General features: G+C 38.0%; 1 protein-coding gene across 3 annotated transcripts in view; it reads right to left on the bottom strand.

Moving 5' to 3' along the window:
* The window catches only part of SFSWAP (splicing factor SWAP), a 51,075-nt gene extending 28,182 nt beyond the window's left edge, over positions 1–22,893 (bottom strand). For 2 of the 3 annotated variants that reach the window (XM_075515825.1, XM_075515826.1), the window contains exons 1-12: positions 22,334–22,893; positions 19,689–19,858; positions 19,021–19,158; positions 15,885–15,970; positions 11,575–11,800; positions 11,003–11,118; positions 9,996–10,131; positions 6,699–6,936; positions 6,240–6,371; positions 5,775–5,868; positions 3,282–3,459; positions 453–686 (exon numbers count right to left, since the gene is read on the bottom strand). In XM_075515825.1, coding sequence (XP_075371940.1) covers positions 453–686; positions 3,282–3,459; positions 5,775–5,868; positions 6,240–6,371; positions 6,699–6,936; positions 9,996–10,131; positions 11,003–11,118; positions 11,575–11,800; positions 15,885–15,970; positions 19,021–19,158; positions 19,689–19,858; positions 22,334–22,593 — 2,008 coding nt within the window. In that variant the 5' untranslated portion in view covers positions 22,594–22,893. The remainder of the gene's footprint in view (positions 1–452; positions 687–3,281; positions 3,460–5,774; positions 5,869–6,239; positions 6,372–6,698; positions 6,937–9,995; positions 10,132–11,002; positions 11,119–11,574; positions 11,801–15,884; positions 15,971–19,020; positions 19,159–19,688; positions 19,859–22,333) is intronic. The other variant, XM_075515827.1, reaches the window with a different exon arrangement.
* Between the last annotated feature and the right edge of the window lie 4,933 nt (positions 22,894–27,826).

Genomic DNA, 27,826 nt, shown 5'->3' with positions numbered 1-27,826 from the left:
CATTGCATTATAAGAGTAACAAAACATCAACAAGGTAATATTAGTCTATATGGGAGGGCTATATAACTGAACATTTAATTGTTCTCTGAAGAAAATGAGAAATGGACATGCCTTTTTCTGGGCTCTGTTAATGCAACCTGGAAACTACAAGTTTAGTGTTTTACTCAGAGGTTGTAATGGAAAAACAAAATAAAATTCAGAAAGATGATGCATTAGGGCAAAGTACTCAACTCCAGTGTGTTAGAAGTTTGATTTTAGCTGAGCAACCAATGAAGATTTCACTCTTAACAATAAGCAGGAAACTGTGGGAAAAGAAAAGAATTCTGATTCCTGTTAACATGACATAGTGAGGATTCAAAATACCTAAAATGCCATACTTATTCATATGACAGTTTTGTAGTTTGCCTGAAGGACTCAATCTTCCATTTTGTTTTCAGTGTAAAATGGGATACCTTGTTTAGCTTCCAGCTCCTCCTGTGTAAGTTGAGGTTTTTTCTCTTCAGCAGTAGTACAAGAAGTGGTAACAGCTGGAGTATGGTTTGAAGCACTATTGGCATTCTCTTGGCCTTCCTTGCCCTCTTCTTCTTCCTCATCACTGTCATCATCTAATTTAACACGGTTTTTCTCCAAAGGAAGAAGGTCATTTTCTTTGGCCTTGATTGCAAAGCTTATTGGAGCAAATGATGCTGTGAATAATGGGTAAGATTTTATACATCATTAGACTACAGTAGAAAGCAGGTTGAATTTCTTGACTTTATGCATTACTCATGCAGACTACACCACAAAAAAAAAAAAAAAAAAAAGAAACTTGTATCATCCTTAGGTTATGCTAATTATTTTGGGGAAAAGGACAACACAATCTTCCCCCCTTCCCCCCCCCCCCCTTTTTTTTTAAATGTCAGCAACTTCATTTGCTCTGTAAAAATCTATCTCAAAGTCTTCTTCTAATACTTCAGTAGCAGCCGGGAAAAAGAAAGGTACTCTAAACCACCTCAGGAGTTACATTTCCTGAGATGAGATAAATAATTTCATATTCTGTCCCAAATAAATTTTAGTTTCAGTACTTCTTTTCCCAAATGAACAATCTACTCTTCCAGGCTTAAGATGAAAATGCTCTGTGCTCAGGCTCCTATCTGACACACCGCAGCATGATATGGTCCCTTATGTTTCCTTCACGCTAAATCGACGGTTTGCACAACAATAGCATTTGGCAGGCTCACGCAACAGTATTTAAAGACTTATTTCCATCTATATGAAAATTAATTACTTTGGGGAGTTAACAACATTTCATTACAGGAGATATAAACGCAAAAGCTAAGTACTTTTCCCCAAACGTCTTAGCTAGTCTTGCTGTAGCAAAACTGGTGGTCAACTATTCCTTTCAAGCAGCCCCTACTACTCCAACACAAAAGGGCAGCACAACATACTCATGCCAGCACACTCAAAGGAAAAAGAATGCCTGTAAAAAACATGGAATACCACAATAAAAAGGAAATTGTGGATCATTTCAAGCTAGATTGTATTAATGGATCTTCAAAAAATATTAAGCATAGCTAACATATAACTATATTCAAGTCTGAAGTAATCGTTTTGTCTCACAGAATTTTCCTTGGAACGTTTTTGAGAACAATTTTCTGAAAAAAATTACAGAATTAATCTCTAAACCATTGATCCAAAATGCAACTTCTAAGAATAAAGAATGGAATTTCTCACACATCTCAAGCAAAGCAACCTACTGCCATATGGTCTGCTGCAATATTTATCTTTCTCAGGATGCCTTTTGCATATATATCCTACAAGATTTCAATTAGGGAAATTTAAATACAATAATTAAATTACATACCAAGGTTTATAAAATATAAGCTTTGCATCTTGTAATTCTGGGGTAAGGAAATAGGCTCAGAAATAAAGAACTCAAGAATTCCAAGAGAAGAGATATTATAATAGTGATTTTCCAACTTTTTCATATGACAAAACAAATCCTAAAATGGGATTTTACTCCCTCAGAGGCAGAAGAAAAATCTAGTACGGATGTCATGTCTGTCTTGCAGCCAAGTACTGTATTTAGGTCACAAGAAAGTGGGATTTGTACCACATTAGAGGAAATGAAAATAAGTTTATAGGAATAGGATTGTCATGAAATGACTCACTGGTTACATTCCATCATCTAAATTTGAGCAGATTATTATTATTAAAACACAGGCTCCAGTTTGCCATTTATTAATAAGACAACAACAAGAAACAATATCATTTTCTGTTGTATATTACATTCTCTTAATAGGGCACCTTTGAACAGACAGGGAAGATTGCTCCTTCCCTGGGGAAGCTAGTCAACCTGCCCAGAGAAGAAACTGCAGAGTATGGACAGCCAGACAACCATGGCAAAGAGCTTGGAGCTTGCAGGCCATGGACAGAAAGAAATTGCAGTGAGGAGCAGGAAGAGAGAAGAATTCCAAGGGATCACAGGGAGTAAGTAGATAAACTTATCAGCAATTGAGAAAGCCACTGAAGTGGCAGGAAGGCAGTACCCCATCCATGGGAACACAGGTCAAGCGTGCTTTTCCTGTTTTGGTGTTTTTTCAGTGGCTTTCAGTTCTAGTAAAAGATTTAAGTTTCTAGTTTTTACTGAAAAGAAGAAATTTTAAGGTATTTTTTCCTGATACGCCAGGAAGTAGATCCCAGGTATAAATAATCACTTCTCCAACTCAGGACACTAATAGTGTGTTAGCTGACTTTGTTTGACTGGCTTCCAAGAGATCCTCCCATTTTGTCCCTCTGCTGCTACAACTGCAAGAGGAAAAACATTCCACTTAGACATCGAAAGGGTCTTTTTTTCCAGCATGACTAACATCCAACACAGGAAGACTGAGCAACTAAGTAATAAGCCTAGCGTACTTCCTCCATATGTATGGTTTCAAATAAGACTACTGCTTTTATTCAGAAGGAATAACTTCTTTCTTGCACAGAGCTTGTAACTGTCAAGTTTAAAATGACAAAAATAAGATTCTACTGGGGTCACTGATGAAAGCCTTCAACTTTGCACAAAACTGAAATAAAACAATTTATTCTGTCAGACCATAAATACCTGATAGTCTGATAAGAAAGAAATATGAAAGCAATCAAATTACTTATTTCAGTCCTTTTTTGATGCTTTCAGTGAAAATATTTTCTGCATGATGAAACTCTTCTCTCTACTTTCCCCCCGCCTCTCCCCCCACCTTTTTTTTTCTGAAGTATATGCTAACAAATATTTTCACACCCAACAAATCATGCTAACATACCTTTCACCAATTTACCATCACTGACAGTTTTAGAAGGAGGAACATCCTTTTTAGTTCCTGGAACTCCCTTAGCACTTGGCTCAGATGCATCTTCAGGTGCATGTTCATCTGCAAATTGAGTCTCACTCGGTGTATCACTGGCAGTATCTGCTGGAACATCTTCAGATGAAGATACTCCCTTTTCAAAAGAAATGTGCAAGCTTACTAACTGGGTAGTTCATGAAAGAATTAATGCAGTGTCTGTGGAGCTGCAATTTTGCCAGCCATTTCAAAAATCACATTATCAGCTAATCACATAACAGCTAATTTTACATCAATAAGCACTCATGACCAAAAGTCTGCTTCTTATAAATAACGCACTGCTTCATGTAAACCCACAGGATGCAAAAACTACAGACCTACAGTAAGAATGTGTTGTTCCTTTACAGCGAAGAAAACGTTCTTCAGCTGGTACACCTTTGCCAACTGTTTTAAAAATTATGTTTTTAAAATTAGACCTTAAAAGCATATACTTTTTTCCAAAGTATACTCTTTTAGGTCTTGATCTCCAGGGTCCAGGACAAAGTCTGCTCAAGTTAATTCACAGCAGCAGAATGAAAGCTTATGACATTTTTTCCTAATGTGCAATTGCATGATACCTTCTTTACAAAATGAAGTTTTACAGGGATCAACACAGGTGAACGTATTCGACTTGTTCCAACATTTTGCTGAAGAACATTGGGCCTATTAATGTTTTTTGTGGCATTGAATTGATAGAGTACAGATGTGCTTTTCAAAAGAGTAAAGAATTACTGGTTCTACTATTACATGACTGAATCATTCAAGATGACCTCTAAACTCACAGTATAAAAATTTTAGGATGGATATTTTAGAACATTAAAAATATTTACATGGTGAGTCAGGCAATGACATTAAGTAATTTAACATTTAAATGAGCCTCTCAATAAATAGTTTGGTAGCTTTCCACTGGCTGCCGTTAAGTATACTTAATGTTGAAATACTAGGTATTGAAGAGATCCTTTCATTGCTCCCTGCAGCCATTCCCTGACCAACAGAACTAATTTCTGAAAATCCTCAAAGGGGAAAAACACAAGGAAATCAAGGACTTCATCCTGTACTTACTGAAGCCAGTAGTACAATTTCTTATTAACTTTAATGGCCAAAAGGAGAACAATCAATTGCATTAGTTGCCTATATGTACACTACTAAAGCATAAAGATAATATTGAAATCATTATTCTAAAAAATTAAAGAGAATGGCATTATCTACAAAACCATGCAGTAGGAAAATATGCATTGCTACACATGACCTCAAGGGACTTAAACCAGTTTCTGCTTGCTTCTTAGCTGTACTCATTTGAACACTTAAAATGAATCCTTTATTAACACACTTCAGTTAGTATACAATTTCCCCCCAAAATAAATGTTAACAAGTCCTTATTAATTATGTAAGTATTATGAATTCAACCCACTGGTTTGCAAATAAGAAATTCTAGAATAACAGTCAGCATTGTGGTACAGGACAATTTTGCATGTAATTTATCAACTGAATAAGACCATATTTACCACAGCTTGTCTTTAAAAACAGTGTTTTCAAAACATTTTTCACTATTAAAACAAAATATTAGATACAAGTGTTTCAAACAGCAACTAGTATTGAATGTCTTCATTTTCCACAAAGCGATTTTGAGGAGTTTACCCACAGGCCTACCTTCTTCAGTTTAAGGCTCCTCAATCTAAGCCTTGAGATGACAAATGACATAGGGCCTAAAAAAAAAATAGCTCTTTCCCATGAAAAGTTAACATCAGATAATGTATTTCTGATACTATTTGCAAATTTCGTTTCAGCAAGAGAACAATCTAATGAGATTAGCTAACATGAGAATAGTTAAAAACAAGGATGCCAAGTCTGGGTATCATCTTCTAATAACATGGACTAGAAGAAACAAAGCAAGTAGGAAACCGATGCGAGATTTTGAAGCTTCAATATTGTTTCAGTCAGTCATGACAGGACTCTAACAAAACCTCCCTCAGAAAAAAGCACGTCAGAATAGTAGTCTAGCTACTGTGCTACTGTTCTACAAAGAACCATGAGGCATATGAGAAGGTATGGTTGTTAAAAAGCTATACCTAACCTTTCTGACAACACTAATCCCAATCCAACAAAGCTCTAAACCTCCACAAAGCATATATTCCCTTGTACAGAAAGCCAAAAGATTTTCAGGTTGCCTTTTTATATCACAACCACACTGAGTGGCTGCTTATACTAAAAAGCAAGAACTAAATATTACACCACCTCACATATCCTTATTTAAATGCTATACAAAACTAAAAAGCAACAGCAACAAAAAAGCATTCACATCCTTTGCTGAACAATGTCTCCATAATTCAGCACTCCATTTGTAAAACATCTCACGGTAACACAACAGATAAGCAAGTCCTTTTCTCACTTACATTGCATTTTTAATATATGTATATACAAACACACATGTACCTGACAGTTGTCACTGCTCTCTTTTTGAAGGAAGAACTGTTTTTTAAATTCATAATAAGCATTATACTGGTGCCATGGTTGCAGGAACTCAAATCTGTTAAAAAAGAAAACTGAGTATGTGAAAATGTACATGAACGTAGTAAATACCAACAATCCTTTCCCATCTAATTTTCTCTAGCATATGGAATGCCATTTGATGTTTGGAAGCACTGTAACTTATGTCTAAACTTCCAGAGGATACACATTCAGCACACGCTTTCTAGAGATGTTTTTGTTAGGTTGGTTGTTTTGAGGATTTGGACAATAATGCTTTGGCATTACCTTTAAGTAGGTCCCTGAATTTCAATAAAAACCCAAACAAACATGTTACTAGTACTCTTCTTGAGACCCGCATGTCCTGGCAATATATTTAAAAATGAAAACCTCAACTTTTAAAATAGAAGTTAAAATAACATTTTCTCTTACCTGAGATCATTCTTGGCACGAACACTGGTTTCAAATTTTATCCCATTCCTAGCAACATACTCAGCTAGCTTATCAATAACAGGCTGGATATCTGGGGGTGGAGGTATAATGGCAACCACTGGAGCAATTGTGCTGAAAACATCAAAAAGTACATCGTTTTTAGAAATAGAACATAAGTATCTTTCAGACTCTTGCTTTAACAAAAAAAAAGCATTATAGAGGTTTGTTCTCTGGGCTCATTATGCAGTTAAAATAACTTGATTTTCCATCATGCAAAAACTTCACAGTATCTGAGTAACAATAACCACATACAATATTAAAGACCAAAGTGCAGGTAATCAAAGCTGTATAAACACTGGCGAATGTTACTGAGGAATCACCAATAAGAGAACCCTTACTAAATACTTCATATTGAAGTGCAGGCAAGAGACAACCAACAAGCAAATCTATACGTGGTACCTTGTAGATGTTGTGGTAGAAGTCAACCCACTGCTGCTATCGGTTGTGTCTGGAGGAGGTGGAGGCGTAGTACCAGGGGGTGGAGGTACTGTTGCTACCCCTGTAGTGCTTGACACAGTCACCCCTGCAGGCAACGCATTGTAGTAGGTGGCAACATCTATTCCTGGAGGTGGAGGCGCAAGGCAATAGGTTCCATCAGGTAGCATGTAGTAACTATAATACATGGCTGCCACGGTTGCTATAGAAAGGCATATTTAAGAACAATGTTCTAATTAGATGAAAAACGCCCCATTAAAAAAAACCAAACAAACATTATTGCATCATTGAGAATCCAGATTTGCACAACACACTAAGAAATGCTATCTAATTTATTGTGTAAAAAGAAAAAAAAGAATGCTCATATTAACACACTTAGGATGAATAAGAAATATGTAGATTAAGGGACAGAATCAGAATGTACTGATTCTGGGAAGAATCAGACAATTCCTTGGGAATACAAACACCATCACTCCAAACGTCCCCCCTTCCTTCTTCTTCCCCAGCTTTATATACTGAGCATGACACCATATGGTATGGAATAGCCCTTTGGTCAGTTGGGGTCAGCTGTGCCAGCTGTGCCTCCTCCCAGCTTCTTCTGCACCCGGCAGAGCAGGGGAAGCTGAGAAGTCCTTGATTTAGTATAAGTACTACTTAGCAACAACTAAAACATCCCTGGGCTGTCAACACTGTTTTCAGCACAAATCCAAACCATAGCCCCATACCAGCCACTATAAAGAAAATTAACTCTATCCCAGCCAAAAGCAGGACTACTGAAGGTCAGCTGGAAGCTAAACAGGTATGAATAAAGAAGTGAACCAGAGAAGGCCTATTAAAAAATGACCTAATACGAAATCATTCTTCCTAACCTGATTCACCTCTGGCAGTTTAACTCAGTTAAAACTGCCATTATGTATGCCTAAAGAAAGCAATGCACATATATTCAAAACTAACATCGAGAAACTAAACCACTAGTATCTATCTATCTATCTATAAAAAAACACTCTATCATTATACATACACACACCCCTACTTACTGAAACCTCAAAAAGTGGACATATTTTGCAATTTAACACCAATACAATGAACAACCGATTTGAGCAAGTTTTCCACACTAGAGGCTTCTCTGATTCTAAATATTTATTTCCTGAGAGTGCAAAGGCTTATGGCTTGCTTGCTTTCTTTAAGGACAATATTTTATAATGCTTTAATTAGCTTAACACTTTTAAACAGCAGTTACTTCTTGTAAATCTAAAGATTTTCTGCAGAAAGATGTATAAACAAAGTATTCAGGTAAAATGCTTCAAAAGGATTTACAGTAAGAGTTTACATTTCTGGAGGCAAAGTTTAATCTATGCATTAAATTATAATGAATTATCCTCTTAAAAGTTTCATAAACATCCCTGTATGGCAGTATTTACTTTCTTCAAAGAATAAGTTATCTATAAGGAGAGCAGAATAAAGATCTGTTAAGTTTTAAATGCAGGGAGAGGAGTTGCAAACTTAACCCGTATTGCTCATAAATTATAATCTCCCAGTTTGCATCACACACAGTCAGATTCAAAGCTGACAGGAAAGTAATCAGAAAAGTGACGAGCATTATTCTACGGAGACACTTATTCTGATTTTAGTCTTTCTTGAAATAACCAGCAATTTGCAACTTCTCCACAGAAATCTTATTTCAGTTTTATTAAGATTCTCTTAAGGTACAGTTTTAAATAAAAATTACTTCCATGCCTATTCCTCTCCATATATTACACTCTGACAACACCTGTAATCCTTTGGTGGGTTCTGGACCTATAATGCATCAAAATCAACTCAGATCATTATGGCGATACTTATCTGCATCAGCTTTACTACAAAACCAAGTCCATTACCACCATCACCTTGAAGTAACACTACTCATTACCTACAAAATTTATAATATCATGAAACCCTACTGTAGTGAAGGCTGCAATATACATTTTCTTATATCTCAGCAGTGTCAAATGGTAAGTCCCATAAATGAAAGGGTAAGTTTCATTTCTATATTTAAGGAATCAAGGACTTTCAGAATTCTGAAATTTGAAAAGAATTAGAGGCACATAAACCAAATTAAGCTTGACTTCACCTTTTGAGTATCAGAATTTACAAAATTTGCAGGAGCTTTATACAAGGCCTGCATTAAGCAGCTTCAAAGATAATGGAAACCAGACACATCCAGAGAGGTTAAGATAATGTTGCTAAAAATTTCATAGCAAAGTTGATTCTTAAAAGTGATTATAGACAGGACAGTGTTTACATTTATCTGAAATGGTTGAAGAAAAATCTAAGATTAAAGATTTAATAATAATTTGGAGATAGGAGAAAGTCTTGGTATTTCAATATCGTGCAAGGAAAAAGCAGTCAAGCACACAACTTCCCACATTGCTTGCTTATAATTTAAATATATCATTGCTTTTGTTGTTCTTTTGAGAAAAAAAAATAAAATAGAATAGCTACTCCTTTATTAAAGAATGCCCTCTGTAGCTATGGAACTTAAAAGTTAGCACTCCCTCTCAGATATTGTAATGAGAAATACAATTTAAAAGATCAATTTTTAACTTTGAATCTTGCATATTCCTGAGTTTTATTTTCTACATGTAACGTCGCACCAGTGCACAGACTAAAAGGTAAAATAATGAAAAATTATAGGAATTGACTGTATAATAAAAGACGTATTTATTTACCGTAAAACTACTTCCAACTTTAGAACAGAATATTATACTAAAAGCTGGTTTTATCACTTCAGTGAGATCCTTCAATTTACATGATTTTACCTTCTCAGATTTTCTAGTGTTAGACACTCCAGCAAAACTGTTCCAAGTAGATTTACCATCTGCACTTTGCTTAATATAGAAAGCTCTTTTTAATAGGAATCTCATGAATTACTTTATAGGACAGTTTTATATTCAACAGTGAAGGCATTCATTAGGCTTCATTAATAGAAATTGATGGAAGTTATCAAAAAACATTAAGGGTATTGTGCTAACCATACTCACAGACTGGAGACTTGGCCTCCCGCCTGCCCACCCCCTCCACCCCATTTCTGTTTTTCCTAAGCAGCTAACAATTCAACAGATACTCAGTGGAAGAATGCACCTTCAAAGATTCAGGAGATTGAAAAAGAATAAATACCAGTTACAAATGATCAAGTATGAAGCTAATGTATTTTCTTCCCACCAGCATCCACATACAATTCATCATGACACACCACCAGCTGCCTAATCACAATGCACTTACAATCAGAAGAATATTCTGCTTGTGATGTCTGTACAGCTGCCCCATCTGTTGACTGTGGTGTAGACGAGTTATTATCTGATTGCGCTTTGCGCACCAGTGCCGCAAGTGGATGATCAGGGTCTACTACCTTCAAAGGCTGAAAAAAATTTTGAGAATAGAAAAACAAATTAAAATTTGAAGTACGTATTTAAAGCATGACAGCATCAACCTGATTTGGAAAGCAAATTTATCTACATTAATAGACATGAAAAATATTGTCCAAACACTGAAGTTACTGTTTTTGTAGCTCTCACATCAGAATCAACTTCTTTTCTGAAAATTAGTGGAAAACAAAACAAAAAATACTCTAATGTGAACAGAAATCCATGACATTAAAAAAAAAAAAAGGTGGGTATTACTCTTACTCATTTACTGCCAAGGCTGGGATAAGACACAGAACCTGACTTGTCTAAATATCAGACAGCACCACTGCCATTCTTCTGAAAGTCCCAAATGTGTACAACCATCTGTCATTCCCATTATTCCATCACTGATCAAACTCAGAAAATAAAAATAACACATCCAGCAAAATTTACATTTAATGAGCAGTACATTCTGCTGAAATACTATTTGCTGAAACTATTACTTCATGTCAACATTTTATCTACTAAAATCTAAGAAGAAAACATTCTCTCTCAGCTTATATACAGAAAGTATTAAATATCTTAATCTTTTCAGCTTCAATACAGGTTCTGTGGGATAAATCCTTGAGTGATGCCCTCAATACCAGAGGGCATAAAAATAGAAATATAATTCCTTACAAATGGAAAAATAACAATTTATGCCCTAGAGAAAGGGTAACTTGAAAGTTTACCAAAACAGACTTAAATTACTAAGACACAGTCTGGGGAGGGGGCGGGGGGAGAATCTTTGTTAATGAAAGATCTTAACACCTGCATATTAGAATTTTTGTGCTCATGAATCAGATGTTTTACAAGGTAGAAAGTAAATTTAATAGGGTCAAGTACCTTCACGAGCTCTTCAAGTCTACTGCATTTTTTAGATGCAAAGAGACTCGGATGCAGGTAATTTCCATCATCATCATCGTCGTCATCGTCTTCTTCCTCAGATTTGACTTTCGAGTCTAAATAAAAGCAATATCTGAGTTTTATTTGGGTTTGCTATGGATTTATACTGGGAGAGAAAGATGGTACAGGACAGGCATGTGTTCTTAAGAAACCACCATTTTCATAAATCTGCTTATTCACAAAAACACAGACACTAGAAGATATTGCTAGCCATCAATAAAACTAAAACCTAAGTGCACAGACCAACTTTCTGTTGGACTAGAGCTAAACAAGTGTTTCTAAAATCTCCAAGATCATAGCAGCTCTTGTATCTGAAAGTTTCCCAAAACAATCTTTTATTTTAAAAATCTCCTCCAATTCAAGCAAAACATCAATCTCAGCTGCAGGATAACAGCACTGCCATTGCAACGCACCAAAAAGATGTGGCTATTTTACCAAAAAAGACCAGTGGATGTTTCAATGATTCAATGATTCATATCCTGAAGCCATCCATTTGACAAGCAACAACTTACGTTTTTTGTCGTCCGCTTTATTTTCAGAAGGAGCAGCGTATCGTCCCTCTTTCATAGCCTTCTGAATGAATTTGTAGTAGGGATTGAGGTAGTGATCAAATCGCAAGAAGTCAAACTGGGAGTTGCGTGCTTGCTTGGCTTTTAGCATAATCTCAAACTGTGCTCCCTGCTTGCAGACAAAGTTTGCAGTTCGTTCTATAATCGCATGCATTTTTGCTGTTGGTGGCTGTGGGAGTAAGATAACATATATTTGTATTTTCATAAGCAGCTTGTAAAATGTGTTAGAACTCCAGAGGGAATTAGAAAGAGCAGTAGTTCCCTGCCCCTCTTCTCAGCTTTCTCTAGCAACTCAGTTTCATAATCACTTTCAACTAGTGAAAGCATATCAGCACTAAAAAAACCCAGTCCCAGTCTTCCCTAGCTGCTCATTCATTTCCTTCTATCAGCGCAACTGTTTTTGCCACTGCACACCAAACTGAAGAGAAGAACAAATCCTGGTTAAGTTTCATGTAGCAAAAAAATTATTTTAAGCCACGTACATTCCATAGCCATGTAGACACTTCTGCTGGCACAGGACAGGAGACAGATGTGTTTCTTGACACAGCAGTGCCAACTTAAAGCGGCCCTACCTTACAATACCTCAAGGTGTTCTGAAGACTCAACATGTATGGTCTTCTTCCCAGCAGCTGTCCTTTATTCTGTTACCACTGAATGTGCAAATATTGCTCCCTAACTAGAAAAGCTTGTTACTATGCATTTGCTTGGAAGGAACGTGTTGCATCTTAAGACCAACATAAGAATTGCAATTCCTATGTGCTGTCATATTTCCATAAAGAGTCATTGAACACTTCAGCAATAAAAAGAAAATTAATGAAGTTAAGCAGCATCCATGCATTTCCACTCCTGAAATGCCATCTAAGGAGCACTGCCATATCAAACCCAAGAAGTGAAAAGAACAAGAATATAGTTAAAGAATGAATGAACTTCACCATTCACTGTCTTTAATTTCATACTCAGATAGCTCTGTTTTGTCTTGTGCTCCATAAACTGTAGAAACGCATACTCTGTGTGCCTATAAAGATTGAAGTGTCACATTAATGATTCGTTTTAGCTTTGCAATTTTATTGTTCTAGATACAGAAGTATGTTGCAAACCTCAGAAAATCTTTTTCAGAAGATTGGAAGCACACGAGACAGTGGTGCTCTATTTAAGGAAAAAGTCTGAATGTGATCAAACAGCACATTTTTAGAAATTATTTTCAGCCGATTGGATCCTTTACTAGAACAACATGTTCAATATGGAAAATAATTAGTTGTTTCAAGTTTTACTTGTCCCTCTAAAACACTACCAAAGGTTCTTTTAATTAGAGGCAATGAAGTTCTCAACAAACTGATAACATTTTGTGCATAGCCAGTTTCACTGTTTTATCATATATACTATACATCAAGTTTCTCTATTTCTGTGGTTCTTATGCAGAAATACAAAATACGCTTAAGGCCGAGAAATTCATAAACAAAGCTGCAGATCAGCAAGGAAGTTTAAAAAAGATTGTATCTGAAATTACTATCCAGTCTTGAATTTGAAACTGATACCACTATAAGCTCTGGAAAACAGGCACTATGAATATTAATATGCTTTTAATTGACTTCTAAGATTACTAACACCACTGATCTACAAAATTTTAGAAACTTTACAAAGTGAAAAACATTAAATGGCAGAGATGCAGATATCATAGACATATTCTAGTTTGCTATTAAATTTAATAAAAATACTAAACATTTAAACTGATAATTGTTAAAACTTCTGAAAGTAAGAGTATTTGCCAGAGCAGAGAAAAAACCCTTCTGAAAAATATTGCAGTGGCATAAATGCCATCATCTAGTCAGATATTCTGTTCCAATCTTTAATTAGTATTGTAATTAAAAGTTTTTCACGAGTGAGTCTCCCTTACTGCAAGTTAAGCAACTATCCTCCAATCCTCAGTAAGCCTGGAAAATAATTTTAAGTCTTATGTTGCCTCTCAATATTCTCATCTGCAGGAAACAAAGCAACTTTCAATCTCTCCTCGTAAGTTTAACTGGTAACATCCTCTTACAGCCCACTTCCATAGCATCGCGTGCTTCTTAAAATGCAATGGTCAAGAACAGTCACCTTTGCCCATAACCCTGACATTAACAGTTTTAAGCAGTGGAAGACCTCCTGCATCCTCGACATAACTCTTCTGTTTTAAGTTGCAGAACAACATTACTGCTGCAGTTGGAGCTGCCATACGCTGAACATTCAACAGATCACTACAGCCTCTGGATCTTTTCTGCAGTAGTGCTCCCTAACTACTTAACATTTGCACTGTGGATTGCTCTGTATTACAGGAACTATTTGGTATCTGTCTTTATTGAACTGCACCTTGCAGATCGTGAACAAAGTCACCCAGTTAGCAAGCTGATTCTCAAATTTTATCTTATTTCCAAGCACTACAGTTTCCTCCATTCCAAAATGATTCAAAGTTTACAAGTGTCCTCCCCCCGCCATGACCATCAACAAGCACCATGTCTTTTAACTTGAATGTCAATAAGCAGTAAACTCAGGAGAGACCTAGAACACCATTCTGTCATTTCCACAAATCAGCAATGTATCTGTACACCTTTTCCAATCGCTTGTGGATCGACATGGAATTTATGATGTATTTCTCTCTTTTTTTTTTTTTTTTTTAAATGGGAACAGGGTAGAGTATTTTTTAAACATGCCAGTAAAAACCCACCAATAATTTACCAGGCTTCTATCCTTCACAGTAATTGAATTAAAAAATACAGAATAAATACATTCAATGAGAAAACTGAATGACTTGACTAGAATGACAACAAAAAATCAAGGCTTGCCAAACAAAAAAAACCCCAACAACTCACAACTCCCAATCCAAGGTCAAGTATGCATTGCTCTCAGAGCTGCTGTCTAGACATTTTGTTTTGTTTTTTTAAATCAAAACCAAATATGCCCACATTTGCTTTCTGTTCACCTGAATATACTAGAGTTCAATAGATGACTGAGAAACTACTTCACTAAGCCCCAGACTGCATTCTGCAACTTGCTTGTAAAACATGCCTTAAGTTTCAGAACAAAATTCAAGCAAAGCAGCTATCTAAAACAGCAAACATTCTTTCACCAGCAGTTACTTTTTGGAAACAGCATCCAAATACTAAATAAGCAGCCTCTCACTGAGACCTCAATGTTCTTATTCTAAATATAACTCATAATTTAAAGGCAACGACATATAAAAATCTTCCCTGAACTCAGAAGTAGGTTTGTAAGCACTTCACTAACAAAATGTATTATAAGATTGTAAAGAAAAGTAGAGGAAGTAAAATTAGAACAAGTAAAGTGGCACATTAGATTTGTTAAATAGCTCTTATTTCATATAAAAAACAGAACAGGATAAAAATTTTCAATTAAAAGCTAATGAAGTAGAAAAACACTCTTACACAAATATCCTGTGTTCACTATTAGTTATTCCAACAGAGTGCTTTGAATCTTTTACTGGCCAAGGTTATTGAGATGAGAAGGCAGCCCAAATATAAATTAACACGTTCAGGACCACAGTATAGGAGAGATAATATTATCTGACTTCCTAGTATCTTTTATGAAACTTGAAATAAATTTAAAATCCTCATGATTACAACTGTACTTAAGCAGGCAACTGTTCAGCTCCCTTCAGGAAAAATACACAAGCTGTAATTAAGTTTACAGTTGACTATGTAGCAAATTCTGGTAACATCACATGATAGAAAGAGCTTCTATATGCTAATACTTCCAAGTTATTTCAGAATTTGCTAGAAATAAACTATTGATTTTCTCCTTGAATAGGCTAGTCTTAAACACAGCCTTTATATCTGATCACTTCCTACCCCCTTCAGATTGGGACTCAATTAAAAAGAATCCAGAAAAAAAATCTTCAACAAAAGCAATCTCTTGGTTTCATGGTCCTTTACATTCGGAATGTCAACCTTGACATCTCAGTAAGTATCCATTCCAAGAACAACTGCCTTTTTTTCTACGTTATCTAAAATAATATCACAAGTGATACTAAATGCACTTAGCATAAGCACTGCAATAATTTCAGCATTAAAAAGAAGATTCAAGAGAGGTGGTAGAACTCAAGAATTCAAGAAAGAACATTTGAAATTAAGCTACTATTTTAGAATCATTTAAAATGCACCACACTAAAGTTAATGGGAAAAAAAAAAAATATCAGTAAAGCACCATAAACTCCTTGAAAATTGACAGAAATGTAGGTTGCGTTAAATGTACACACATACCAGTTCCACATCAGAAGGTACGTTCAGTCCCGGAGGGGCAACAAAAGGTTCTTCATTTTCTTCTACATTTTCTGTCTGAGCTGTTTCTACAAGAAACAACAGAATAAAATACTATAGGACAAAGCATGTCAAAAGTACCCAAATGTTAACAAAAAATTATCAAAGTATATCTAAAAGGATGTGCAATCAAGGAATTTCTCAAATGAAACTATAACCAGCATTTGCACTGAAGACATTTAAATATGGTTCCTCTCCCTGGTGTTACGTGTAGTTTATTTAAGACTGCATAAATTGTGTCTTAATAGAGGCATTAGGAAGAATAAAACCCTATAAACCTTAGCCCTGACTACAGTGCTGAAGACAAGTGTCAAATCAAATAGAAAACATTCATTTTCATGAATATTACTTTTTGTTTTTACAAGAAAACCCATGCAAAACTAAGGGGGACCATTTTCAATGCCCTGGGTGAATCTTTTCCTAACAATGATTAAAATATTACAGATATCCAATATCTCTAAAGCTGTTAAGACCCATACATCTGGTCGATTTGAATTCAGTTCCCATTTAATCAACTATTTCAGGCTATGCAAACAAACCTAAGTACCTTCATCAGCTTCCTAACCCTAATGAAAGTTGTATGGGAATGCAATAGGGAGGCTAAAATCCACTTTCATCACCTACAGAGATAAACCAGTAGTTGCCTTAATAACTGATTAAAATAAATGTTGCCATTCATCTGTGAGTTCAGTCTAAAGTTGGTGTGGTTTCTTTTATATCAAGGTTAACATATCCAAATATTTAACAGATTTATCACATGAACTACTCATCTAAAACAGTTATTCTTTTATAAAGGCCAATATGTATTACGTTCTGTTATTTGGTATACCAGAAACGTTCCTCTGAAAATATTTTGCTTTACAAATTTTTTATAATAATTGAAGTGGAAATGTTACTTTTTAAAGTAACTTTTAGCATTATCTATTCTACTAGCTTTAAGAGAAAATGTATTCCAGTTTTATCCTGACAAATTAGATAGCACAAACTGCATGAAAACCTGACTATGGGAACTATGGACACAGAGAGCAGAACAGCCTAATCATGCATGAGATGTCACAGCAATTACTGCATACAAGCTCTTACCCATGCAAGAGAGTTAATTTTTTTGTTGCTGTCTGGTGGGTTGGGTTTTTTCTAAATGAACTCAAATAGTTTAACTCCACAAAGGCACAGAGAAATTTTAGCATTAAGGAAAGGAGGAAGAAGCAGCAGACAAAGCAGAACAGGACTGTTTCTTTCGGCAGCAGCTCCAGCTAACACTTGATGTGTTCACAGAACTACAGCCTGTAATTCGCATTACTGTTATCTGCATCTTCCAATACTGGATTTTATTCTACTATGATTTATAAAAAATGAATGTTAAGAATTTATAGTCCTGTCTTATTGGAAATTGTTACAATATAGCGATCTATTAAAAGCGTGTACAGTTCAACTACAGCAAAACATAATACCGACGTTTCTATCTCACTTTTGCCCCAAGTACTATCAAGTGTTACTAGAAAATGCCCCTTGGTATTCATCATTACCAAAAATTTTCTAGAAGATAAAGAGTTTGATAAGAAAGCTCACAACTGAGACAACATTCCAATGACCTGCTATGAGGATCTCTACTTCTCGTCAGCAGCACTGAGAATTCTCACATTACACCGGAAGATTTTGTAATAGCTTAGCATGACACTTCCATGCTGCATCAAATGCTAATTAACTAAATATTAACTTGCTGGAAGACTGGGTAGTTACATCTCTCTTTGCCAATTCCTAAGTTGTCACATTTTAGCATTATTCCTAAAAATATGACTTCAATAAGGCTGAAATACATTATTCTAGATCTCTCATCATTCTAGAAAGAAAAATAAGGTGGAGACAGACACAACTTGAACTCACGACAGCTCTCTTATCAAATGAAACTGGAATTTTATTTATTCCTTATACACTTGGTCAAAGGTAGATTCTGCAACATTATGGCACATTTTCACGCAGTTTTGCAAAGGCCTCCTATAATACAGACACCCTGTAAGGTTCAGCAGATTCCCTTTGTAGTGACCAATAGAGAGAAGGCATTCACCTTTTTAATCTCTATGAAGTAGAGAAAGATGGGACAGCCAAACTACACACATGTTCTTCTCTATCACCTCCACCACAACATGAAAAACACCCCTATGACAAGAAACACCCAAAAACTGTATGTAAAGAGAACTTAGAAACTATTTGGTTATGGAATCTACCAGACAAATGGGAATAAAACAAATGAAATAAACCCCAGAAAAGACAATGCAATTCAGCATCAGTACTGAAGAGTATAGGAACAAACCCTTGGTAGAATGCAAGCGGCATGGACACTGCCCTGACACAATCTCACACACAGCAGCAAAAACTACCAAATAAGCTTTAGCACCTAAAATGATCCTGCATTATAGCACACACCTTGGTAAAAAAAAAAAAGCACATCTCATACCACAGTAACCCACCAATATGTAGTTAGACAACCCAACTGTTAATAACAATCCTAACTTTACTAAGACATAGTTCAATAACACTTGAAAGCTTCCTTAAGACTTCATGTTAAAAATGCGAAGTTATCGTAATTAAAGATGGGAACATGAGAACCTGAATTCTGCATTTTTTTTAAGATCATGGAGAGGGGCACACTATGTTGAAGATGGACGCATTTATAATTATGAAGATGACAAAATCTAAACTTAAAAAATATATATTCTTGTTAATTACTATTCTATGTTTGTAATGATCTTTCCCTTCTTGACCAAGAAACGTTAACAGCCAGCCATGTGATGAATTACTATTTTTTTCTGAATAAGAATCTGCAAGACAGCAGAATTAAATTTCCTATCCTGACTACTGTAGCATTGACTGTGCTGTAGCAGGAAAATATTTAAGCACGTCAAGAGCGAAGTTTGCAAAAACTCATTAACACAGTTCCATAAAGACTTTGCTGAAATGCTTTGAGATTTTTTACTTGCATTTTAATGAAATACACATTTTCAACCTTCAGCTGAAAGTGAGAGAGACAGAGGTGCTATGTTCTTCCTCTCAATTAACCCTTGCTATTTTTACCCCTTACCTCTTTGTTTTGCAGGCTGATGCTCCTCCTCCTCAGTGGGTTCTGAAGGGTCATAATAATCACTGCCATAACGGAATCCCACTGCATTATAGGTACCATCCTCTGCCAAAGCTTCACTCAGTCTTTTATATTCCTCCTCTTGAACAAAAATGCAATTACCAATATTAGAACATATTTAAAAGCTAATTTATTAAAAAAAAAAAAAGAAGTAATATTTCTTACTTTAGTTTTTAAATGAGAAGTTTTCACCTAATCATTTTAACTGTCATTAAAAACTGAATAGAAAAAAACAGCATGTACATATGCTGACCATTTATTTCTTCCTGAAGAGACAAAGGCTGTGGGTTAAAACATTCTAATGTAATTATGCATACCAGAGCACAGAATTTCATTTATACAACACTAAAAAAGAAGCAGAATGTGTTTATTTTGGGGGTTTTTGGGTCTGAAATCCCAGTCTGCCCTCAGAATCTGGGCAATTTCTGTGTGGATCTATATTTAAACTATCCTGAGGTCCTCTCACATACGCAAAGACTCCCGTTTTTCGAATCCACTGGGTACTGTCAAGATAACATCAGAAAAAGAGAGTATAAAATTAGGAGTAAATTTAATTTCATAATTATTTATTTAAACATGTGCTAAACTCAGGAAGTTTCCTTGAGCAATACCTTGCCTCGCCTCCTCCTCAAGCAAGTCCGTATGCAAGGCTAAATACCTCTCTTCATCACAGAGGGCTTCTATTCTAGCTTCCTCTTCAGACAATTGATAATCTCTGTTCCACGTGGAATATTCAGCATCATATTCAGAAAGGTCATGTAGGTGACCACGCCCATCGTACCTGCAAGATGAAACAGCTGGTCAATGCAAAAAACTTAGGGCTTCGGTTTATGCGACTACTTAAATACTTACCCATTAAAAATGAAAAAAAAAATACTTATACGTTAAAGCATATTTCCTTTTAGAAGTTACGTTTAATTTTGCTAATCATTTGTCACCAACTATCGAAAATTTGTTTAATAGTCTAAATTCCTCTCAAAGAAACTAATAAATTATTACAATTAAAGGCAAAGGTATCCTTTAATAGTTTAAGTGGGATCCATTTCCTTAACAGCTCTTACCGTACGTGCTTCAACCAACCAATCAATGTCACTTGCAAAATACGTTTTTCTGGAAAGTCAAATAGCTTACATTCACACAAACCCGAATACATAAATACCTATCCGTAAGAACCAAACGGTCGAAATTTCCTCGCTTCTTTCTGCTAGTCCCGAACTCTCAGGAGATATCTTCACCATAGAAACTTGCGTCCATTGGAGGTAAAATCATGGCTAGGCTCGGCCCCTAGCCATTTGGCTGAGGAAATAAGTTCTGGGTTATGTGATAGAGAGACACACATACATAGGAACAGTAACATATACATGCAATTTAAGGAGGTTCACCGTAAAAACGGCAAAGATCAATGACGTACAGTTCCTTTCTACTAAGCAGAAATAATTTTATTTGCAGGAAAAGCACTGCATTGGGATAATGTTTATGCATCAGTAAGAGAAACTGATTGAAAAGTAAAGTGACAATAAACTCGACTCCGCTGAGGTGTCTTCCCACACACAACTCTTGACTTGTGCCAACTTGCTAGACCAAAAACAAAGAAAGTAAATATTCTTATAGCAAAAAGTTAATGAAACACGTAGGTCTGGTTAATCAAGCTCTGTCCATAGGCAAACTTCAACCCATGTCTTCTCATAGCAATGTGCTTTTCTCAATATGGTGAAAATGAAGACTTCCTGCTGCTGGAGATAAAAAGAATCTAAGCTTCCAAAGGAGTTTATAAGATTAGTAATTGCAAGCTACCTTAACTTACAAATGTATGTTATTTAGAAGTTTTTGGTATTATATGTACATACATGCACATACTTAGTTTTTGCTCCCAACAATTTCTGTAACGACTGTAAATTGCGTTACTGTTGCATAGGTCCACAAAAATGGCCTCTACCTACTAATGAAATCTGTCACAAAAGTGATCTGGATTAGAAGTGTGCATCGTAACACTTCTATTCTCATGCAAGACAGAAAATAAACATAGCTACAAACATTTATGGCTGTTTTTTCACGTCTTTGTGTTTATTCCAATTCAGCAAATTAATTTCAATCACAAAAATCATTAATGGCGTAAACCCCAAAATAGTGCAAGGGCATTTCTTTTTTCTCCAGTCTGATAGAAGGAAATGAAAAGACCTTCCCTTATTGATATTTTTCCAAACCAAATACAATTGTTAAATCAAAACAACAAAAACCATGTATAGCACCAAAGCAATGATGAAATTGAGGGAACAAATATCTATAGTATGTCATGTGATCCTTTTCAAACCAAAATCCTTCCATCTTTCCCACTGAGGTTTTCAGGGTCAGCCACAACTCTCGCATTGTACTTTCAGTGCTCCACTCAAATATACCCAACCTGACCGCCCATTTTCCCTCTCTCCAGGAAAATATTCAGAAAATTCATTCTGAATGGATTTATTTCTAAATCCCACCCTGCACTGCTGAAACAACTTAGAGACCAGAAGAAACATCAAAGCAGATTCTATTGCTCTCTCTGGCCGTGAACCTGTACCTACTGCAGAACAACCAAAAAAAGCCATCCCTGACATAAAATTTGGAAAGCAAGAACCCCAAATCAAAGCCATTCTGCCTAATACAGCGAATCACGGCACAAGGAAAAAATAAATAGGCCAAGAATTGCTCTTGGGTTATCCCACCAACAGCCTGCAGCCAGATTATGTAGCCGAAATAAGAAAACCCCATTTCCCCTAAGGTGGATAAATACCTTTCCACTCCCCACACCGCACCCTTCTCGCTTAGAGAACATATAAAGTGCCTAATAAGTATTCCCATGCAATAAGGCTCCCTTGGTTTCCAAGTGAGAAAAGATGATGTTTGTGATTTGCATTGAAAAGGCAGATAATTCCCACTCTCCACTCCACCCTGTAAACCCTACACTAACAAGTGGAGCAGAAAGACCCAACGCGCACTGACTGTCAGAAGGAGGGGAACCTCCCAACACTGCCAGAGCGGGGAACCCCAAGTTCCCGCTGCCGGGGGGACGGCCCTGCAGCGTTACAAAAGCAGCACTCGAAGCACTCTACCAGGAGGAGCTGCCCTCCAACTCTGCCAGCGAAGAAGATCCCCACACGTCTGCCAGAGTGAGCTCTTTGCTCATCCCCCGCCCTCACTTGCCCACAGCATAAGGGGAGGAACAGAAAGAGGCTATACAGGAGATCTCGCAGCAGTCTGGGGGTTGTGTTACACCGACCTATCGATCATGATCTTGGGGTCTCCCATCCAAGGAATAAGGTGTCGCCCCTGCTCCTGGTACTGAGCCTTCTCATCATCTCGGAACAGCTTGCAGGCATAGCCGAACACCAGCAGCTCCACACGGCTATTCCCACCTCCACCTCCTCCTCCACCTCCTCCGGGGGGCCCGGGGACCGCTCCCCCGCCTGACAACAACATTAGGGGCGGCGGGCCTGCTTCTTCTGCAGTCCGTCGAGAACCTCCGACCCCCCCGTACATCACCAGGGGATGCAGCGAGGAGGAGGAAACTCGCAGTAACAACGACTGTCCGAGAAGCGAGTCCCCCAGAAGGCCGGGCCCGCACTAAACTCCCCAGCTCCAGAGCACCACAGTCGCCATCACCCGAAACAAAATGGCGACTCTTCCGCTTCCGCTGGCAGAGCAGAGGCTAGGCTGGCTTCCGGCAGCAGCAGGCAGATTCGCGGTCGGTTTTGGTAGCCCGAGTGTGAAAAGGAAGGGCAAGGCGGCGCGGCTCCGCGCTAGCGGCCTGGCAGCGCGGCGTCCGGCGACAACGGCCGGTTGCCAGGCGGGGACTGTGGCGCCGCGGGCGTGACGAAAGTGCGGAACCAAGGGAGGGGCGGAGGGGCGGGGCCGCGCCGCTGAGGCGCTCGGCTGCCGGAGCGGGGCTGCTCGGGTCCTGCCGCGACCTTGGGGCTGGGGGGGGCGGGGGCGGCTTGGACGTTTTTGTGGTAGATCTCGGCTGAAATGCGTACACAGAGTTTAAAAAGAGAACGAGGGAGGTCGCGGAGGCTCTGCACCGGGCAGGGGGCCGTGTCTCCCGGTGTCCGTCACACCGCTGAGGAGCCCCGCAGGGGGTTGACGGCGGGGGGTCATCGGCGAGATGGGCAGGGGTAGAGGGAAATGGAGAGACTGAGGGTTACGGGGCTCGGCGGAAATATGTGTGAGGGCGGGTGGCCCTGACAGGGAGAGGCGTGGGAAGGTGTAGCAGAAAGCGGGGATTCACCTCAGGCTGCGCCTGGGAAGCTCAAGGGGAAAGCGGGCCTGGGAGCCAAAGCGGGAAGGGGAAAGGCTGTGGCGCTGAGGAAGATTTTTCAAAGAAATTGATAAATTAGGCTGGTTTTGCTAAAATTCTGTAATCTGGACTGAAATTGTCAGTATTTTTTACCTCAGGATACTTACTTTTGTTGTTCTTCAAGAAGAATGAAGAAGCACGTTTTGCGTGTGTTATAATAAAATTTAGTAATGAAGCTCGTCGTGTTTTGGAATTCACAGTGGAAGTTAATTCACAGCCTTTGTTAGGAGAGATTCTGGATGCCCGTGAATATAGGCAGAATTGCTGGGGTTTTCCTGTGTGAATGACTTACTGGCATCATTGTACACAAAGGGATGAAATATATAAAATAGTGTGAGAAAAGCACTGCACGAGCACTGGAAGAGGGATGGATAGCGTGTGTCAGCGTTTAGAAATACCTGCTACCATGTAAACTTACTGAAAGAGGAATCTAGAAACTTCCTTGGATGCTTCTTTATTCATCTGGAGTTATGAAATTGAAAACAATAATACATGGGGTTTCCACAGTATCTTTCAAAGTGAACTACAAAATCTGAGTAAACTTTATAATGCTGCTTTTAGGTAATATACAGTTGCCATTCCATGCTCTAGAAAAGGTGGTTAAAAATCTACTAAAGTTAGTATCTGTATCCTTCACGATGAATATGTGGAAGTTGCCAGTAATTATCTGATACTTCAAAGCTATCAGGGAACAAATCTGCTACAGGTAGATGCTTCAGACGTATCTTACTGTTTTATTAAAATAATGACTGAGTTGTTTTAATGAAGAGAGTAGTTCTTGAGTTGTTTTAATGAAGAGAGAAGTTCTAAGTGTAACGCTCGCCTTTGAGAAACAAAATACAGACCTGAATGCCAAGGAGACGGGTGGGAACACGCTTGAACATCGTGCAACAATTTTATACCAGCTGGGAAACATTTGGAGTGGATAAAAGAGCAGGAGAAAACAATAGAAAGAACTCCAGGAAAAAAATAAACAGTTTTTGTCGGGGAGTGTAAGCAAGCAACTGAACATTGATATGTGGCAAGGATTTTGTGACTTCCATAAGTTTTCTGGTAATGCAAATGATTCAGCAAAAAGATGGTATGGCACAAAAATGGCTCTGTGCAGTTGAAGTGGCAGTGCAATAAGATCACTTCAGACCATTTTACTGGGATATCAGCATTTGAGACAAGGATGCGAACCGTGCATGAGTCAGATAAAGAACAAAACCCTTGGTTACAAAGAATGCAATTACAGAAAGATGGAGGGAGTATTTTAATGATCTCTCTAATGGTGAAATGGATAAAGGCAAACAAACAGCAATTTTCCAGCCAGCTGAGCCATTTGTAGAAGAACCAAGAGGCGACCAGAACACCCAGGAACAATGAAGCACCAGGTGTTGATAATGTTCCCACTGAATTATTAAGAACCGGAGGGGATAAGACTTTAAAAACTAATTTGTGTTAGTTTGGTGGTTTGAAAATAATGTAAAGAAATGGAAAAGGGGAACCACGTGAGAAGGGGGTTATTTTTGAGAAGGGGGACAAAATGAAACCGGAGGCCTGGGGCAGCATCTTGCTATTCATTACAGCATGTGGTGTTCTAGGCTATTTGTTCACATGTAATTAGCCTGTAAACAGAATAGAGATTAAGAGAGGTTTCTGGAAGAGCAGGACTACAGCACAACAGTTATTTTTATGTTATTGTGTACCTGAGGAAAAGAAGTAGGAACATGAGCAGACTACATACAGGGATCTTTATTGTATTTAAGAAAGCATGTCATAGTGAATTATGAATTAGCATTGTAATAAAAAAGCCTGTATCCCTCCCTTTAGACAGTTAATATTCTTTTTTCCTAGTATGTGTAAAAAAGTAAACTTTTTTCCATTTTTTGTGTTTTTTAGTGTACATCATCATCGGGAAGGAAACTTGGTGCTAATCATAATATAGGGTATGCTTTTTTTACCACATTTAAAGACACATCCAACTTTAAGATCTACTAATAAGAAAAAATACCCTGAAATTACTATAAGCTTCTGTTTTAAGGTCTTTATATGGTAGAATGCCCATGTTATTTCATTCAGACCCTTGACTAGTTCCAGCTGTCCTGGCTGTGATGAAGAGTGGCTAGCTGTAACAGGAAAAATTTACAAAATTAATCTCTTTCCCTCTCACTTTTTCTATTTTCATTTTGCTATAGGTAAGAAAGCAAGAATAGAGCAAGTATTTCCTTCCTAGGCTGATACCACTCTGAATGGAAGTGTAGTCATATAGTATTGTTTTGCAGTTTATCTTTAGCTAAAAGCTTATAACAACACATTATTTTTTAGTTCTGAAATAGGTTTTAAAGAAAAGTGCATTGTGCTGATTCTAAAGAAAAATACAATTTATATCACATTTCAGCGATATAAAGCAATTTTCAGCATACCAAAAGAATGCATCAAATGTTATTCCAAGGACATGGAAATCTGAAGCTCTGGAGGTAGAGACCCTGCAGAAAACAAAGCACAGGATGGGTAAGCAGTTCAGTACAGAAACACATGTAATTTTTCAGTAATTAAGAAGCTATAATTTGGGAGTGGGATTTGGTATAAATTCACAGAACAGGCTTGTAGTCTTCTGTATTGGTTGTAAGGGGACAAAACTGTATATGAGAGAGCTACCATAAAGGGTTTTGTTGATCAACACAAGCACAATGTTTTTTATAGTAAAAATAGAAAGCTTGCGTATCACTATATTAATCTTGACGTTAGCACTCTCAAACTATTGAAGTAAGTTTGTTATTTTTGTAGAAAATGCTCTGCTTAGTCAGGCTGGAGCCAAGGTCTAAGTTGTTTTTTTCCTTGGTCATCATTTGTTCATTATGGAACTTGGCATGAACCCACACTGCCGTCAGACTTCTTTATTCTATCTCAGTGGTGTCTTGTAACAAAAGAGCTGTTCTTTAGGGAAGGATGCACAGAACCTGTGAGGTTTCCTTGAACACTGAAATTGTACATAATTATTCTCTTAAAGAAGATATTCTCTAAATTAGCATGACTTTTCGAGCAGATTTTATTGTTACTTCTGCCATTACTGTAGCATCCACATATAAAACATACGGTAATTCCAATGCAACTGAATTGGAATCACATTTTAAATACAGAATTGCTGTATAACAGTAGCTAGGTAAACAATTTATGGGTGTGTAACTGGCTGCATTAATGACTGGGTGCAGAGTAGTGGTTAAGGATTTCCAGCTCTTTTTAATTATAAGCTTGCTGTAATTCATAGCTTAGTTGCTCACTTTATATCCAGAGAGTTATTTGCCTCTTGTGTGAATTGTATAAAGATTCTATTTACCTCTCTCTTAAAAAAAAAAGGAGGTTAAAACCCCTCTCTTCTTTTTAGCACAGTGTTTTTATCACAGAATCACAGAATCATATAGGTTGGAAAAGATCTTTAAGATCATCGAGTCCCACCCTAAACCTAACACTGCCCAGCCCACCACTACACCATGTCCCTAAGCACCTCATCCAAACGGCTTTTAAATACCCCCAGGGATGGGGACTCAACCACTTCCCTGGGCAGCCTGTTCCAGTGCTGGACAACCCTTTCAGTGAAGTAAAATTCCCTCATATCCAGTCTAAACCTCCCCTGGCGCAACTTGAGGCCATTTCCTCTCGTCCCATCACTTGTTACCTGGGAGAAGAGACCGACCCCCACCTCTCTACACCCTCCTTTCAGGCAGTTGTAGAGAGCGATGAGGTCTCCCCTCAGCCTCCTTTTCTCCAGGCTGAACAACCCCAGGGCCCTCAGCCGCTCCCCATCAGCCTTGTGCTCCAGACCCTTCCCCAGCTCCGTTGCCCTTCTCTGGACACGCTCCAGCCCCTCAATGTCTCTCTGGGAGTGGGGGGCCCAACACCGAACACAGCATTCGAGGTGCGGCCTCACCAGTGCCGAGTACAGGGGCACGATCACTGCCCTAGTCCTGCTGGCCACACTATTTCTGATACAAGCCAGGATGCCATTGGCTTTCTTGGCCACCTGGGCACACTGCTGGCCCATATTCAGGCGACTGTCAACCAACACCCCCAGGTCCTTCTCTGCCAGGCAGCTTTCCAGCCACTCCTCCCCAAGCCTGTAGCGTTGCATGGGGTTGCTGTGGCCCAGGTGCAGGACCTTGCACTGAGCCTTGTTGAACCCCATACAATTGGTTCGGCCCATCTATCCAGCCTGTCCAGGTCCCTCTGCAGAGCCTGCCTATCCTCAAGCAGATCAACGCTCCCACCCAACTTGGTGTCATCTGCAAACTTACTGAGGGTGCACTCGATCCCTTCATCCAGATCATTGATAAAGATATTAAACAGAACTGGCCCCAACACAGAGCCCTGGAGAACACCACTTGTGACCGGCCGCCAGCTGGAGTAAACTCCATTCACCACCACTCTTTGGGCCCG

This window comes from Mycteria americana, chromosome 13 (genome assembly GCF_035582795.1).
Source record: "Mycteria americana isolate JAX WOST 10 ecotype Jacksonville Zoo and Gardens chromosome 13, USCA_MyAme_1.0, whole genome shotgun sequence".
NCBI lineage: Eukaryota > Metazoa > Chordata > Aves > Ciconiiformes > Ciconiidae > Mycteria > Mycteria americana.
The sequence above is the reverse complement of the archived record's forward strand: the minus strand, read 5'-3'. Positions and strand labels throughout refer to the sequence as shown.